Source organism: Vicia villosa, unplaced genomic scaffold (assembly GCF_029867415.1).
Source record: "Vicia villosa cultivar HV-30 ecotype Madison, WI unplaced genomic scaffold, Vvil1.0 ctg.002396F_1_1, whole genome shotgun sequence".
NCBI lineage: Eukaryota > Viridiplantae > Streptophyta > Magnoliopsida > Fabales > Fabaceae > Vicia > Vicia villosa.
In genome coordinates this window covers 265,784-281,607 of record NW_026705918.1, presented here as the reverse complement: position 1 = coordinate 281,607, position 15,824 = coordinate 265,784, and the positions used below count along the sequence as shown (strand labels likewise).

The following is a 15,824-nucleotide window of genomic DNA, read 5'->3' as shown; positions in this document are numbered from 1 at the left end:
TTCATCTTCAAATTATTTATTTATTCAAAAACTGTTAATAACACATAATTTATTTTATGTCGAAAGTTATAATATAAATATACTCAATTTTTTTAATGTTAAGTTATGAATTTTAATCACCCAATATTTATATTATAAATATGATTGAAACTAATTTTAATCACTCAATGTTATCCTCGAGTTACTCATGCAGGACTTTGAATTCTGAACATTAGGATTTTCCGGGCTTCACAACTTTGCAGCAAAATAACCTTTCTGAAATTTCATGAACCTTCTCATTTATGGTTATAAAAATAACCTATTTATACTTTATAAATAATTTCACGCATGATCAAATTGTAACATATCCCGATTTCTCTAGAAAACCTCCATCTAAACCTTTTAAGGTTTAATGGTGGCCACCTCCCACCTCTATGGTGGTTTTCTTCTTTCACTTTCATAATGGTTATTGCCCCTATGAAGGATAGTATCTCTCTCATTCAACACCACTCTTTTGCTTCTACCAAGAACTTTTCGCTTCTACCAAGAACTTTTCGCTCTCTGTCAAAGCCGTCATGAATCCTTTACACGTTGCAATCTATAACTTTCTCAGATCTATCATTTTTTGTTTTACTATGTGTTATTATTTGTTTTTGTCATTTGGGATATAAATATGCACTCTAAATGTTTGATAAAAAACTTCAAATTAACCTTTGAACATTCGATAAAAATGGACAATTCCGAAACCAAAGTTAGTCAAAATGAGCAAACACAAATCAAAAAAATCATGGATGAACGAATTTATGTAATATTTACTAATTTTTCATCTAGTGAAATATCCTATCTTTTGAATTTTTGTTGTGTAAAACATGGTTTCACATTTGGTCAGTTTTAAAAGCAATACAAGCATACAACGATATTGTGTAAGTTTACATATTTATCGATGTATCTTATCTTTAGTAGTCAGGGATAGAAAAATTGAGAACAACTTATGCAAAATACAAAGGTGCATCTAATAATTATAATTAGAAAATACAAGGTACATATTTAAAACAATGACAAAATATTTGGAAAATGTAGAGTTTAGACAAAAGTATATTCTAAATATGTTCTAAATATAAAAAAAAATATAACTAATAATTATAATTAGAAATTCAATATACAACGGTACATATTTAAAACAATGACAAAATATTTGGAAAATCTAAAGTTTAGACAAAAGTATATTCTAAATATGTTCTAAATATAAAAGAAAAATCTAATAATTATAATTAGAAATTCAATATACAAAGGTACATCTAATAAAATCCATAGACTAGTTTTTCCCTAAATCAGTAAAAAAAGAGGTAGCAAAAGAAGAATAAGTAGAATTTTGTAAAATACAGAACAAATAGATTGGTTAATGGTTGTCTAGAAATATGATAAATTTATTTAACCAATTGCAAATATAAAAATAATAATATTTTCAAAAATTTAATACTTTGACAAAAAAATTTACAGTAAAATAAATTAATCGTAACTTAATTACAATCGGATTTTAGTCAATGAAGATAAACATTAGAGCTCAGACATCCAAGGAAGGAAAAAGCAGCATTAACTCTCAAGCCTGGCGAAAGGCGAAAGTTCTTAGTCGGCCACTGCGAATGTTTTGAGAAACAAGCCTTAAAGATATCATCATAGCTCAGTTACAATTAAATAAACACAACATAAACAAACTGTACATAATAAATTTCAATTGTACCAAAAGCAAGAGCTGAATTATCTAAAATTCAAAATCCATGCCAAAACAGTTTGAAATAAAGATTGTCTCAGACATCCAAGGAAGGATAAAAACAGCACTAGCTCTCAAGCCTGGCGAAGGCGAAAGCTCTTGGTCGGCCACTGCGAATGTTTGAGAAACAAGCCTTCAACATATCATCATAGACAATATTCATACACTACATCTAAACAAAAAAATACTCTATACAAAATAAAATTATACCAAAATTGAAAGAAAAAAAAAACTTAATTCATTGATATTTGGCCTCATTGAGAAGATTAGATAGTCTACACAGAATACTTCAGACATATGCTTGTCTATTAAAAATAGTTTAATCATCGGCCAAATAAACGAATTTAAATCAAACCTAACAAGCAACATATAATTAAAGGCTAAAAAATAAAACAGAAAAATATTAAATTGAAAGTAGTTTCTGAGATTGAAAAGATGGACTCAGAGTATGGGTGGTGATATAACAGGATGGTAGGCAAGATCGATTAGTCCAATTACGACGAACGAGACCTATAATAAAAATCAATACATGTTTAGAACAAATGAAAAAAAAATGCAGACATTCAAGAGCGATACATTGATCTAGGTTTAGACCAGAGAGGATGAAATTTTGCGGCAAACTCTATTGCAAATCCAAACGCGAGGGTTAGGCTTATAAAGAGTTCGGTTGGGTTTTTTTTACATTGGGCTTTTCGTTAAATTTTGTTAAATAACCACTTCGGTTATCTTGAAACTAAAATTTATTTGGGGTTTTAGAATTCAAATGCTAAAAATATGTTTTAGAGGTTGAATATAAGAATGATTTGGCATGATAGACTGTGTGATTAATTGAAAGTGTAAAATTATTTTATTCTGATCATTTTTTCTTTCTATGTTTGATATTTTAAAATTTGAAAAAGAAATACAAAATCCTTTTCATTTGCTCGCAGATATAAGGGGTGATCGAATTCTAGTAATCAAATATTTTTGAGTAAAAAAGAAAGAAGTATATTTTTAATATTTTAATTTTAAAGTTCGAGAAAAGTTGTAGAGATGTTTAAGGGTTGAGAAAAGAATTATATAGTTACATATTTTAATTAATTTATAATTACTTTATTCAAATATAAATTTAAAATTGTGTCCAACTACATTCAAATTCGTGTTTAATTGTTTTGAGTGATTATTAAACATTATTAACATCTTATTTAAAATATCTCAACCATTTAGATGGTTGTCAAAATTTAATGTTAAGTTTATGTGACAACATATCATTTTTAAGTTAAAATTCTTCATTTAACCTCTTGTTTTTTCAATATGAAAAAGTTAATTAGTGATCACAAGAAGTGCAAGTATTTTAGGAAGGATATTATCAAGATCGTTAATTTCATACTTGTAAGCATATAAATTCACAATGTGTACCATTCAATTGTCTCAAACACTATTTTCAACGGAAGAACCAAACACAAAAATGGACTACTGTCAAATTTGTAATAAAATACAAGCTAAAACAATCCATCACACGGCAATAGACTCTAAAAGCTAAGTTGCATATGTGTTTACCAAGTTTCTACATCTTGGTCCATTTATTTCTTTGGTTTCCAAACTCAAAATGCTTGATATCCATTTCAGTTTGCAGGGGTTGTTACAAATATAACCGTTTATGTATTTAATTAGTTGGTAACTTGATATGTTAGTTATATTGTAATAGTTTGTTATAGATAATTACTCTAACAAACTCTATTAAACTGATTTATTAAAAGGATTAATCTCAACTTGTAAGAATTAAGAGTTAATTGAATAAAGGGTTGTTCGTTACACCTCGTGTAGTATTCTCAAATCCTATAGAAATCCAAAAATGTCATTTGTCACCGTTCGGATTTCAATCTCCGCAGGCACCACAATACAACAAATCAACAAATCTCTTCATCAGAAACACATCTCATTCATGTTTAAAAAAGTTAGAATTTTGAAATTCGGATACACCTTTCAAATTTTTGGAATCCGTAAAGTTCACAAGGGAAAACGAATTTTGCATTACCTTACATGTGTAGTACTTTTCATGATCATAACACAAAAACCTTAAACCCTTTCGAAATATCCTTGCATTCTTAATCAAGATTGGCTAAGATCGACAATCGAAGAGTGGCTAAGATCGAGTATCGTTCACCAGTGATTGATAATGAAAGGAATATTAAGTTCAATAAATTTGAGCAGAAGACGAATGCAAATGTAAGAATTGTGTGGGTACATTTCACCCTCACGTAACTAAGGTTCCAATCCAGGTGAATGTGACACTTGCAAGATCAACCACATATATTCTCAAGATGATGAAACATCCCTAACTATCTATTAATGATACACTGTCATGTTAAATTTAGGTTAACAAATATTGATGCTATGTTATGTATTATATGTATGTGATAACAAATATCTCTAGAACAAAGATCTATTTATGTGATAACAAAGATCTTTGTCTGATATTGCTCGTGTATTTTGTTTATGTGATTACTGTTAAGTTTAATCCAAGCTATCCTAAAAGAAGTTAGTTAGGCTAATATCAGTTAGGTAGAGGTAGTTTGTTTTGTTTTTAGTCGGTCAAGAGACAATTGCTTTTTGAGTAAGTAACAACTACCTTGTATATAAACAACTCATATAGTTCAATGCAATTACAATATTCCCTCTCATTCTTATAATTCCTCAAAATTATTCTCTTTTTCAAAATTGTTATCCCCGATACTTTGGTATCTAGATCTTGGTTGATTCTAGGGAACTCAAGTGATTGTAAGAGATATCAATCATGGTGAATCATGGAAATTTTGCAGCGCACCTACAAGTTCTTGATGGCAAGAATTGGGATAAATGGGTGACTCAAATGAAGAAAAGAAAATAGATTGTGATGTTCTATTCTTCATTCATTAAAGTGTTGATTTGAAGGTGTTTTAGAAAACTGCTGGTGAAACTAGTTTCAAAGTAACATGGGACAAGCTTGAAAGATACTTTAGTGGTGATTCCGAAGTTAAGAAATCAAGCTACAAACATTGAGAAGGCACTTGAATTGTTTCTGATGAAATATGATGAGAAAATACATGACTATATCTCAAGATTGTTGACCGTGACAAATCAAATGAAGCAATATGGTGATTCTCTCAATGAGGTGAAGATCATTGAGAAAATTTTGAGAACATTGCCTCTCTTCTTTAATCATATAGTGGTAACCATCAAAGAGACAAAAGACTTGAATAACATGAAGATTGAATATTTGCAAATCACTCTTGAAGCCTATGAGATGAAGGTAGTTGAAAGAGAAACTGAAAAACCAGATAAACAAACACTTCTTTCCAAATTCAAGAAGTTAGAAGCAAGCAAAGAAAGATTGAAGAAGAAAAAAGGAAATACCCAATTCAAAGAAATATAAATGGGTGATGATAATCCTCAAACATCAAGCAAGAAAGGTGGATGGCCTTTCAAGAACCAAAGCAATAAGAAGACCTTTGACAAAAAGAAGGTACAATGCTACGGTTGTAAGAAGATGGGACACTATGCAAATGAGTGTTGTCTAGGAAAACGAAATAAGTCCAAAAATAGTGAAGAATTAGCCAAGATTTCTCAATAAAATTTGGGTTCAAACTCATATCTAGTTATGCTCATGGCTGCAATTTGATGACAATCGTCATTATGTGTTTTTTAGTAGCAAATTTGGATGAAAACATTGAAATAATGAGAAAAAGTCATACCAAAGTGTGAAGAATATTTGGCCCATGGATTTCATGTGCACGCGATGCATTCTATCGTGGCGCAATGTGTAATACGGTGAACTGACTTTAAAGAAATGTCGCGGTAAGCAAGAGTCGCCACCGACTTTTATTTTATCCAATTGGAAAGGCAAAAAGAACAGGAAAGACCTTTGAAAGATTTTGAGTTCGGGGGTAGGTTATACAAAGCGAAGGTGTAAGCACCCTTTGTATCCATGGTTATCCATGGGCTCTTAATTGCTTAGCTCACTTTGTTTGAATTGTTTGTTTGAAAAGTCGTGTGTGAATAGTAAAAACTTTGAAGAAGAACTTTAGCTTCTAAATAAGCGTAGTCTTTTGAATTTGATTTGAAAAAAAGAGTGGGAAAAGAGTTTTGAATTTGAATTTGAAGAAGAGCAAGCAATTAAAAAGCAATTACCCTTAAGTTAAAAAATGTTCTTTTAGACTTTAATGAGAAAGGGCTATCCATACCATAAAGAGGGCAGGTAGTCCTTTCATTGGATCCCTACCATGTAGAGGTAGGTAGTCTTTAGGGAAGGAATAGGTAGTCTTTAGGGAAGGAATATAATAGTCATTAATCTTTTTAGGCATCATGCGAGGATATCTTAGCAATTGGGACAATCATCATGTTTTTTCCGAGGCAGCATCGATGGACTAGATCTCATATGATGATTTCAATCTTTAAAGGCAACCTTGCTTTAGGTATCCTCGGAATCGAGGGACTTGACTATTTTAAAGGCATAATTAGTAAGGCAACAAGGCAACAATAATAAGGCAATAGGCAACAAGAGAGGTTACCTAAAGGTGTGTGTGGCACAATCACGTGGTTAAATTCAGTTATTTTATCTTATAATTAGTTATTTTAGGTTAATTTAAGGCTTGCACTCCCTAAGATTACTAACCACGCAGTTTAAAAATACAGAATTTAAAGACAGAATTTAAAAGTCCTACGCTATTACAATAAACACCTAAGCTGTTACAAGACTTTGGGGCAGATACAAAAAATTGGAAGAATTGAGCGCGAAAATAAAGCCTAATTAACTATTACAAACCACAATGGCAAACCACAAAAATAAGATAGAATAAACACAAATAATTGCAAGGAAAAATAAAAGGGCAAAATAAAAATGTTTTTTTTGAAAATTGAAGGGCAAGCCTTAGAAAGGCTGATTAAAAACCAAACAGGTAAAAACCTAAAAAATAGTTATCGGCTAAAAACTTAAGTGAAACCCTAATCAAAAGTTAACCCTAATTATTTAACATAAAAAAAAATTAGCCTAATCCTAATTAAATCAACCTATTAAAAATTATCATAAATTATTAATCTAAATTAATAAAAAATTAACTCAAATTATTAATCTAAATCAATTAAAAATTAACCTAAATTATTAATCTAAATTATTAATTCAAACTGAATTTAAATTTATAAAAGAAAAGAAAAAAGAAATTGAAAAAAAAAATAAGTAAAATAGGTGAAAAAAAACAAAGAAAACATTAAAAAAAAAAAAAAAAAAAAAAACTGGCTTTGTCCAGGTTCGGACTTAGGACATGCTGGTTACAAGCGACGTCACCAACCATCAGGCTGCGTTTGCTATGCTGTTAAGAACGGCGCGCGTGAAATATGTACAAAAGATGCTTCGTTTATCAAAAGAAAGCGCGCAACCCACCGAATTTGAATGAGCCAACAGATGATTGCCACATGGTCGTCTTCTTCATCTCTTTGAACCAGGCTCCTTTAGCTACGAATTAGCACCAATTTTGCTACGAAATCAAGCGTGGCTAAAATCCCTGCAAATACAAAACTCGCAAAAACAACAGAATAACGCCAAACGACATTACATTTGGACTCAAAACCCCCTTTCAAACATATTAACGTCCCTAGTTTGTACTAATTTTACCTATACTGAAAAACCCCAAATCCAAAGCTTTCAAACCTAACAATGGTGGATCATGGCCCTTGTACCCAAAAATCGAATTAAACCATTCAAATACTTCGCACATGTCAGTAATAACACAAATATGGGATCAAAATATATTTATAATGAGTGGATGAACAAGATCGAATTTAAAAAAAAGTGAGCCACGAACCGTCAATACCAGGGCCGTTTCTGCATGTTGGGACTGAGGGGGACAACGTGATTATGTCCAGAAAGCTTCAAGGAGTCGATTATGATGCTTAGTTCCGCTTGAATCGGTCTCAAACTTCCTTTACTAGCTCGCTCCAATTCACGATTTTTTTTGCTATGTCAAGGGTCTCCGCGCGGCCAAAATCCTTGCCCTCGGTTTACAACCTTTCCCTACTTATAATAGGAGGATTTAGGGTAACAAATTTGCACAGAATCCTTCTTGAATCCTAGATTGGAGAATGATTGAAAATATGGCTTTAAAGCTTCTAAAATTGGCACAATTTCAATCTAATATCATCAATGATATTTGGCACGAATTTGGAATGAAATATATGAAATTTAATTGATTGAACTTGATTGAAAATCAAATCCAATATAATTCCCTTTCATGATCCTTTGATTATTTAATTTTAAGGGTTAATAAGAGTTTACCCCCTGTAATATGAGCGTGTTTTGGTTTACCCCTGCTGTTGCCAAAAGGTAGGGAGGGGGGAAAAACAAAATTCGCTAACATTACAGGGGGTGAATTACTATTAACCCTAATTTTAATCATACTTTTAAGTGAATAAAATTCAAATAAAAATCAAATAATTATCAATAAATCGTGGAAATTAGACTTGAAGTCTTGGGTAACTTGAAGATCAAGATTGAGCCAAAAAAGATTGGACTTGTTTGCAACAAAATTTATTTTGGAGCCTTTTATTTCACATTTTTCCTTCAAAATTAGCCAACTTTGACAAGACATATCTCCCTCAATTTTTAAGGTATGGAGGAGTTCTAGGACTTTTTGGAAACCTCAAGATGTCCTCTACAAGACACTTTGGAAACTTTTTTCCATTTGAAGATTTTTTCTTGGTGATATGGGCATTGACAGAAAATTGCTTTTGGTTGATTTTCAAAAAGGACCTATAATCTTTTGATCCATATCTCTCAAATGAAGCATTTTTAGACTTGGCTTGTGAGAGACAAATTTGTAGAGAATTCAATTTTCTTCAAAATGAGATTTTGATGGGAAATTTCTGATGTTCCATGTGAAAGTTATGGTTGGTCAAAGTTCAGTTGACTTTAGGTCCAAAAAAACCTAATTTAGAAACTTTAGGTTTTGTTGATTTCTGATCTTTCCTTAATGAATCATGATCAATCCTTGATCAAATGATGAATGATACTTCAAAATAAGGATGTTGACAAAAAATCAGGAATTTTGACTGCACTTTGACCACCGTTGACTTTTAGGTCAAACTAGTCGACTGTTGACTTTCTGAGCAATCGACTGGGCAATCCTTGTAATTGAAGCTAGTACTTTGCCATAGAGATAGTTTGAAACATCATAAGCCATATGAAATCCATTGGAGACTTTGATTCATTGATTTTCTTTAGAGAATTCAAAACCCTAGTTCATTGAGCCATTGTTTAGGAGAGTGTGTCTTTGAGTCTTGAACTTTGGTATGAGCTTGAAAGGAGAAATGAGATGGGCAAATTTTGGGGTATGACACAATGCTTTTCATCATGGCGCGATGTTGTGATAATTACGTTGGAGACTTTTTGAGTTTTATGAATTTGATAGAGAAAGTGACGACTTGGGATACCAAAGTAACGACTTTGAGGGTTTTGAAGCCATTAAAAACCTTTACCTTCCTTGATTTTCATGTTCTCTCCATATAAACTCATGGTAATTGTTATGATCACTACGAGTAGCTAGATTCTTTAAATTATTTATTTTTAGATAAACCTTCCTGTACATGTTGGTTCACATGGTTTTTTTATGTTAATTGAATTACTTTATGTTATTATTTAATTGTTCTTGATCTTAATACTTTTTATGTATTGACGAATGCATGAATTAATATCATATGAGTATGGATTTCTAACTGTTAATCTACCGATCCGATCTAGGGAAATTATTCAAATTAGTAATTAACTAGGAATATGTAATTATAAGTTATGGATTTTAAATTAACGAACTTAGAACGCCTAATTTAACTCTGAATTGGCCTAAGGAATTAGGAAACTATTGTGTAGATTAATGAGTTGTGCACCAAGGAATTGAGTGTAGTGGTTGTGTTAATTCGTTGTAATACTTTAACATATTATAAAATTTAATTAATGCATAGTTCATCAACAAATATGAGTAGGGGATTCGCAAGAATATCCAATCTCCTTTAGTTATTAAATTATATTCCAAGTATTTTATCATTTTATTTGCGAACCCAATCAACCTTGAAAACCCCTCGCTGTTATTTACTTAATCCGCATATAGTTACCGTGTTAAAATTCACAATTTCTATGGAGACGGATTTTATTTATTACTTCGACGAGACTAGTGGACTTGCTAGAGTTGTCATCAGAACTCAACTAATGTTGAGGTTTCAAATTCCCATGTCTCGTATCTTGACACTAGTTACAACAATCATATGTCTGTAAGGAGGGACTAGTTGATTAATTTTGATGTCAGTAAGAAGACAAATATCAAATTGGCTGACAACAAATCCATTATGGCAAATGGAATGTGACATGTAGCCATATAAAGGAAGGATGTCAAGGCAATATTGATCAGGAATGTATTGCTTGAGCCAAACATGCAGTGCAATTTGCTATGTGTAGGGCAACTAATGCAAAAGGGTTTTTCAATACTCGCATAAAATGATTGTGTGAAGCTCTTTGATCACAAAAGAATACTATTCTTGAAATCTTGCCTGTCAAGAAACATGACCTTCAAGGTATACATCCAAAACTCTGAGCTAAGATGTCTTGTTGTAACATCTCATGAACACGAAAGTGAGCTATGGCAAGATGGTATGGCCATTTGAACTACAAAAATCTAAGCCAACCGAGTTCAAAAGGTATGGTGATTGAAGGTCCTAAGGTATAAATAACTGAAAGCTCGTGCATAATATGCTTGGTGGGAAAGCAACCTAGACTAGCCTTTAAGTCGATCTAGTATGCCTATGAGAGCTAAAAAAGAACTTGGTGTAGTTCACTCAGATATTTGTGGACCACTAAAAGTACCTATTTATGGTGAGAACAAGTACTTTGTCAGCTTTGTGGATGAATTCTCAAGAATGTTATGGTTTTTCTTAATCAAAGCCAAGAGTGAATACTTGTAGATCTTTAAAGATTTCAAAGCAATGGTAGAAAGACAAAGTGGCAAGCTGTTAAAGATCTTGAGAACAAATGGTGGAGGAGAATATACCTCAAAGGACTTTTATTATTTTTGCACTAGTCAAGGCATCATTCATGAAGTCGTAGCACCATACACTCGTCGGTACAATGGCTTGGCAAAAAGAAGGAATAAAAGAATTCTCAATATAACAAGAAGCATGTTGAAGCTAAAAAATCTACCATGTGAGCTTCGGGGTGAGGCTGTTTCCATTGCTGATTATATATTGAACATATATTTTATAGAGTTTCATGAACAATGTACCTAGGGAAGCTTGATCAAGAAGAAAGCCTAGTGTAGACCACTTGAAAATCTTTGGTTCTTTGTACTACAAGTATATTCCCGATGTCAAAAAAAAAAGTTGGAGGACAAGAGCAATCCATTGATCCTTGTAGACTACCACAACATAAGAGCCTATAGAGTGTTTGATCTTGATACAAAGAAAATTGTTATAAGCAAAGATGTGAAAGTATAAGAAGATGAGGTTTTAAATTGAATTGCCAAAGACAATGATGCTATCAACACTTTAGTGCCAATTCACTCTGAAACTTGGGATGTAGAGAAGGTTGAACTAAAGATATATCGGATAGTAAGGATGATAATGAGGAAGAACCTACACCAACACAAAGCAGGCAACAAAAAGTATGGCACCTACACCAACACAAAGCAGGCAACAAAAAGTATGGCAACTTCCTAGAAAGCTATCTGATTGTGAGTTTGTCCTTGATAATGAAGTAGCACTAAGGGAGAAATGATGCATCTTAAAATGTTTGTAGATGCTGAGCCAGTTAACTATAAAACAACTCTCAAGGAATGGACTTGGAAGGATGCCATGACCGAAGAACTCACCTTCATAGACAAGAATAAAACTTAGGAATTGACCAAGTTACCTGAAGGCAACAAGGCTATTGCACTCAGGTGGGTTCTCATGCTCAAAGTGAATCTTGAAGGAAAGGTTGTCAAGCATAAATTCATACTTGATGCAAAAGGCTTTCTATAAAAAACAAGGAGTTGATTATGATGAAGTTTTCTCACTAGTTGTAAGAAATGAGACCACCAGGTTGGTAATTGCCTTAGAATGCAATAAAAGATGACCCCTTTTCATCTTGATGTTAAAACAAATTTTCTCAATGGCCCTCTAAAAGAAGAAGTGTGCATAACCCAACCCGGTGGCTGTGTCATCAAATGAAAGGATGATCAGATTTGCAAACTACACAAAGCGTTCTAAGGCCTGAAACAGGCACAGAGGGTATGTAATAGAAAAACTGACAAATTCTTCACTGAGACAGGGTTTAAAAAGTGCAACTCTGAACACAGTGTTTACATTAAAGGTAAAAAGGAGAAAGCTCTTTTCATTATTTGCCTTTATGTGGATGACCTCCTTGTATTTAGAAGTTGTGAGACAAAAATTGAGCATTTCAAAGATAAGATAAGGCAAGTGTTTGATATGACTGGCCTAGGCAAGCTAGCCTATTTTCTTGGTATGAAATTTTTTTCTACCTTAGGTGGAATGATCTTGTGCCAAGCCAAATATGAAAGTGAAATGTTGACAAAGTTTAACATGTTGGAATGCAACACTATAGTTACACCAACTGATACAACTATGAAATTAGTGGAATCAGATGAAGGAAAGGAAGACAGGATAAATGCTACCACATTTAGGCAATTGGTAGGCTCATTGAGGTACTTATGTCAAATTAAGCCACATATAAGCCACTCAGTTGGATTGATGTGCGTTCATGAGCAATCCTCTTAAACAACACTTCATTGTTGCAAAAAGAATAATGAGGTACACAAATGACACACTTCATTATGGTCTCCTATTTCCACTATGCAAAGAATACAATAAGCTTGATTTGACTGGTTTTTCTGATGGTGACTGGTGCGGTGAAAACATTAACAAAAGAAGTACAACGGGCTACATCTTCAAGTGGTTTATGTGTTCACAAAAGTCATAAAAATTGCAATTCATTAAGTTGAGAAGGGAATTTAGAGCCCTAACTTTTGATAGCTTGAATTAAGAAGATATAATGATTTTAATCCAAACTATCCTAATAGAAGTTAGTTATGCTTATAGTAGTTAGTTAGAGGTAGTTTGTTTTATTTTTAGTTGGTTAAGAGACAATTACTTACTGAACAAGTTGAGCAAGTAACAACTACCTTGTATATGAGCAACTCTTATAGTTCAATGCAATTACAATCTTCTCTCTCACTCTTATGTATCCTCTCAATTACTCTATTATTCTTTTCTTCAAAACTATTATCCCCAACAATAACAAAGGTGAATTCAAATTTCAATATTCAGACAAACCCTTAAATCAAATTGCTTGTGTTATGTGTATGTGATAACAAGGGTGAATTCGAATTTCAATATTCGAACAATCCTCTAGAATAATTTGCTTGTGTATTTTGTGTATGTGATAACATGAGTGAATTTAAATTTTAATATATAGACAAACTACTAGAACAAATTGCTTGTGTATTCGGTCCATGCGATAGCAAACGGTGAATCTTGATTTCAATATTCAGACATATTTTTTACTTGTATTTGGCGTGATTAGGATACATCAGAATTCCAATTTTCAAAATTCTAAGAGTATTTTCAAATTTTCGCCAAGATATACAGTAAGTAAATATAAGATGCAATGAACAATCCCATAAAATAATTCTTAGATTCTTTTTTCTATCTTTTTACCAAATGTCACAAAAGCCATTATTTGGTTTCAAAAGTTAGGTGTTTGACGTGTTAAGATCAATTAAGGGTGTGTTTGGATTGACGGTGAATAGAATTGATTCTGAGAGAATTGAGTTTGGTAGAATTGATTTTAATAGAATTGAGTTTACAAGAATTGATTTATGTTTGGATACAATGATATAGAAGTGATTGTTATCAATTAATGTTGTTTGGATAGTTTTAACAAAATTGATTTTGAATTGTATAATTACTAAAATGGTAATAAATTCTAGTACAAATCAAAAAGAAAAGAAGTAGTTGATGAAAATTAAAGAGGGTAAAGTAGGAAAATTTAAAAGAGTTGTAATAAATAATATGTAATAAATGTAGAATTGATTCTACTAAACTCAAAAGCTAGGAATTGTAGCTTCTACTAGAATTGTTTTTGGAGAAGGAGAATTGATTTTGAAAAAGTATCCAAACAAGAAAATAAAACCAATTATCAAGTTGAAGTGGACTAGAAGTGCTTTTGGGATTTGTAGAAGCCAATCCAAACATGCACTAAGACTGTTATAATTCTCTTTTATTTAGCTCTAAAATCTTATTGATTATTCATCTAAATTACTAAATTAGTTTTACTACAAGGACAAATATTTGCATAAAAACGTATCTATATTCATATTCTTAGAAATAATTAATAAGATATTGTTATTTCAATTCAAAATTTAAATTTTGTATTTTAATGGAATCATGAGATGGTGAGAAACAAACTTTGTTGTTGGCTGAGGTGTTCCCAAATTTTTAATTTGCGTCAAATTTCTCTAGGATGTACTAGTTCCCAAGTTTGTAATTCAAGATGTGAATAAAAACTTAAACAAAATCCAAAAACACAATTGATAAAATGATTATATTGATCTAGCACGAACGTGAAACTTGAAAGTTACACGTTACCATACTAGTGTTTAATAGGAATGGTTACCCATTCTTGCCAAAACATACTCTGCCCTTATTGAGATCATTAAAATAGGATTCACAATATAGGCATGAAAAATTGTTATTATCAATATATATATGGTTATGATAATGGGTATATAAAACCATTAATACATTACCATATGAAAATGGCACAAAATATAGTTACTAATGATTTTATAGCCTCCCCAGTCACCACCTCCCTTCTCCCATTTCATGAACTAAATAATTTAAAGTCTGACGTGATTAACTAACTCGTTCATGATGCCCAAACAATTACCGCTCAACTGAAATAGAGTTGCAGAATCCTGAGAAAATGGCATCTCAACACCAGGAGACTCCACAAAAGCATCATCACATGTACCTTTTAATGATATCACAGCACTGATCTTGTAATAAGCATCAACAACATTTTGTTGTTGAAGTAAATCCACTGCCTCCTTGATTGTATCCAACATATCATCATATTCTGTATTACATATGCCAAGGGCATCAAGGGCCCTTTTATCGGTGCTAGGGTCTTTAAGCAACTTTTGAATGGTACCAGCTACGGTCTTGGCTTGGACGAGGGTGGCATCAACCGCAATCTCAAGGGCCTTGAGGGGATCAAAAGGACCTTTCATGTGTTTCAATATGGTTTCAACGCAAAGAGGTACGTTCTCACCATCGACACATAATTTCATGATCTCTGGATTGAGTCGTTCCGCAGCTCTGGATGCAAAGGCTCCTAGCATAGTGGCACCAGACTGTGAAGCTTGATCTAGAATACCGTTACTGTCTGGCAGGTTGTCACCAGAGGCAATAACGCGGCTTGAAGGGGCTGCAGCTGGGACACTTGTCGAAATGTAATCAATATGGCGGCTTGAAGGGGCTACAGCTGGGACACTTGTCGAAATGTAATCAATGACGTGACTTTTGTGACCTGCAGCTGGGAATCTTGTGGAAATGAAATCGATTATGCGAGTTGAAGGGACGGCATTGGTAGATAGAAGAGAAGAGAGGCATAGGATGACAAGAAGGCTTTTATTGAATCTGGAACCCATTGTCTCTTCTCTTCGGAAATTATTCTCTTAATAAAATATTTGTAAAAAATATATTTTAGAAAATATTCCAAGAGCAGAGACAATGGGAGACAGTGAAACCCAGGTTGTAGCATGGACAATCATGTGTCCGGTGGGGTTTTTATTGTGCACAAGGAAACATAATTTCCACTCAAATTTTGGCAATTTTTCAGTTGTTGATTATAGGCTCTCATTAGATGCAGCATAAAAATAGCAACTCGAAAGGTTGGCATCCTTGTGATAGTAATTGTCAGCCTCACACATACATAGAACCTTACAACATGACTTGGTAAACTAATGGCCCTAATTATCCTTCATTTCCTTTTAATTATAAAAAAAACCTTTATTTTTTC

At 32.6% G+C, this 15,824-nt stretch overlaps 1 protein-coding gene and 3 non-coding genes across 4 annotated transcripts; all 4 read right to left on the bottom strand.

The window, feature by feature from the left end:
- Positions 1 to 1,539: 1,539 nt before the first annotated feature.
- LOC131638742 (small nucleolar RNA SNORD14) lies at positions 1,540 to 1,662 on the bottom strand. Its single transcript, XR_009294755.1, has one exon. It is a non-coding gene; the product is annotated as a small nucleolar RNA SNORD14 (small nucleolar RNA).
- A 121-nt stretch (positions 1,663 to 1,783) lies between these two features.
- Positions 1,784 to 1,905, bottom strand: LOC131638741 (small nucleolar RNA SNORD14). The gene has a single exon (XR_009294754.1). It is a non-coding gene; the product is annotated as a small nucleolar RNA SNORD14 (small nucleolar RNA).
- A 282-nt stretch (positions 1,906 to 2,187) lies between these two features.
- Positions 2,188 to 2,285, bottom strand: LOC131638743 (small nucleolar RNA Z43). The gene has a single exon (XR_009294756.1). It is a non-coding gene; the product is annotated as a small nucleolar RNA Z43 (small nucleolar RNA).
- A 12,046-nt stretch (positions 2,286 to 14,331) lies between these two features.
- LOC131638726 (uncharacterized) lies at positions 14,332 to 15,565 on the bottom strand. The gene has a single exon (XM_058909283.1). The coding sequence runs from the start codon at positions 15,451 to 15,453 to the stop codon at positions 14,641 to 14,643; it is 813 nt and encodes a 270-aa protein (XP_058765266.1). The 5' UTR covers positions 15,454 to 15,565; the 3' UTR covers positions 14,332 to 14,640.
- Between the last annotated feature and the right edge of the window lie 259 nt (positions 15,566 to 15,824).

Coding starts and splice junctions, on each gene's coding strand:
- LOC131638726 (XM_058909283.1), bottom strand. CDS start 15,453: ATGGGTTCCAGATTCAATAAAAGCCTTCTTGTCATCCTATGCCTCTCT.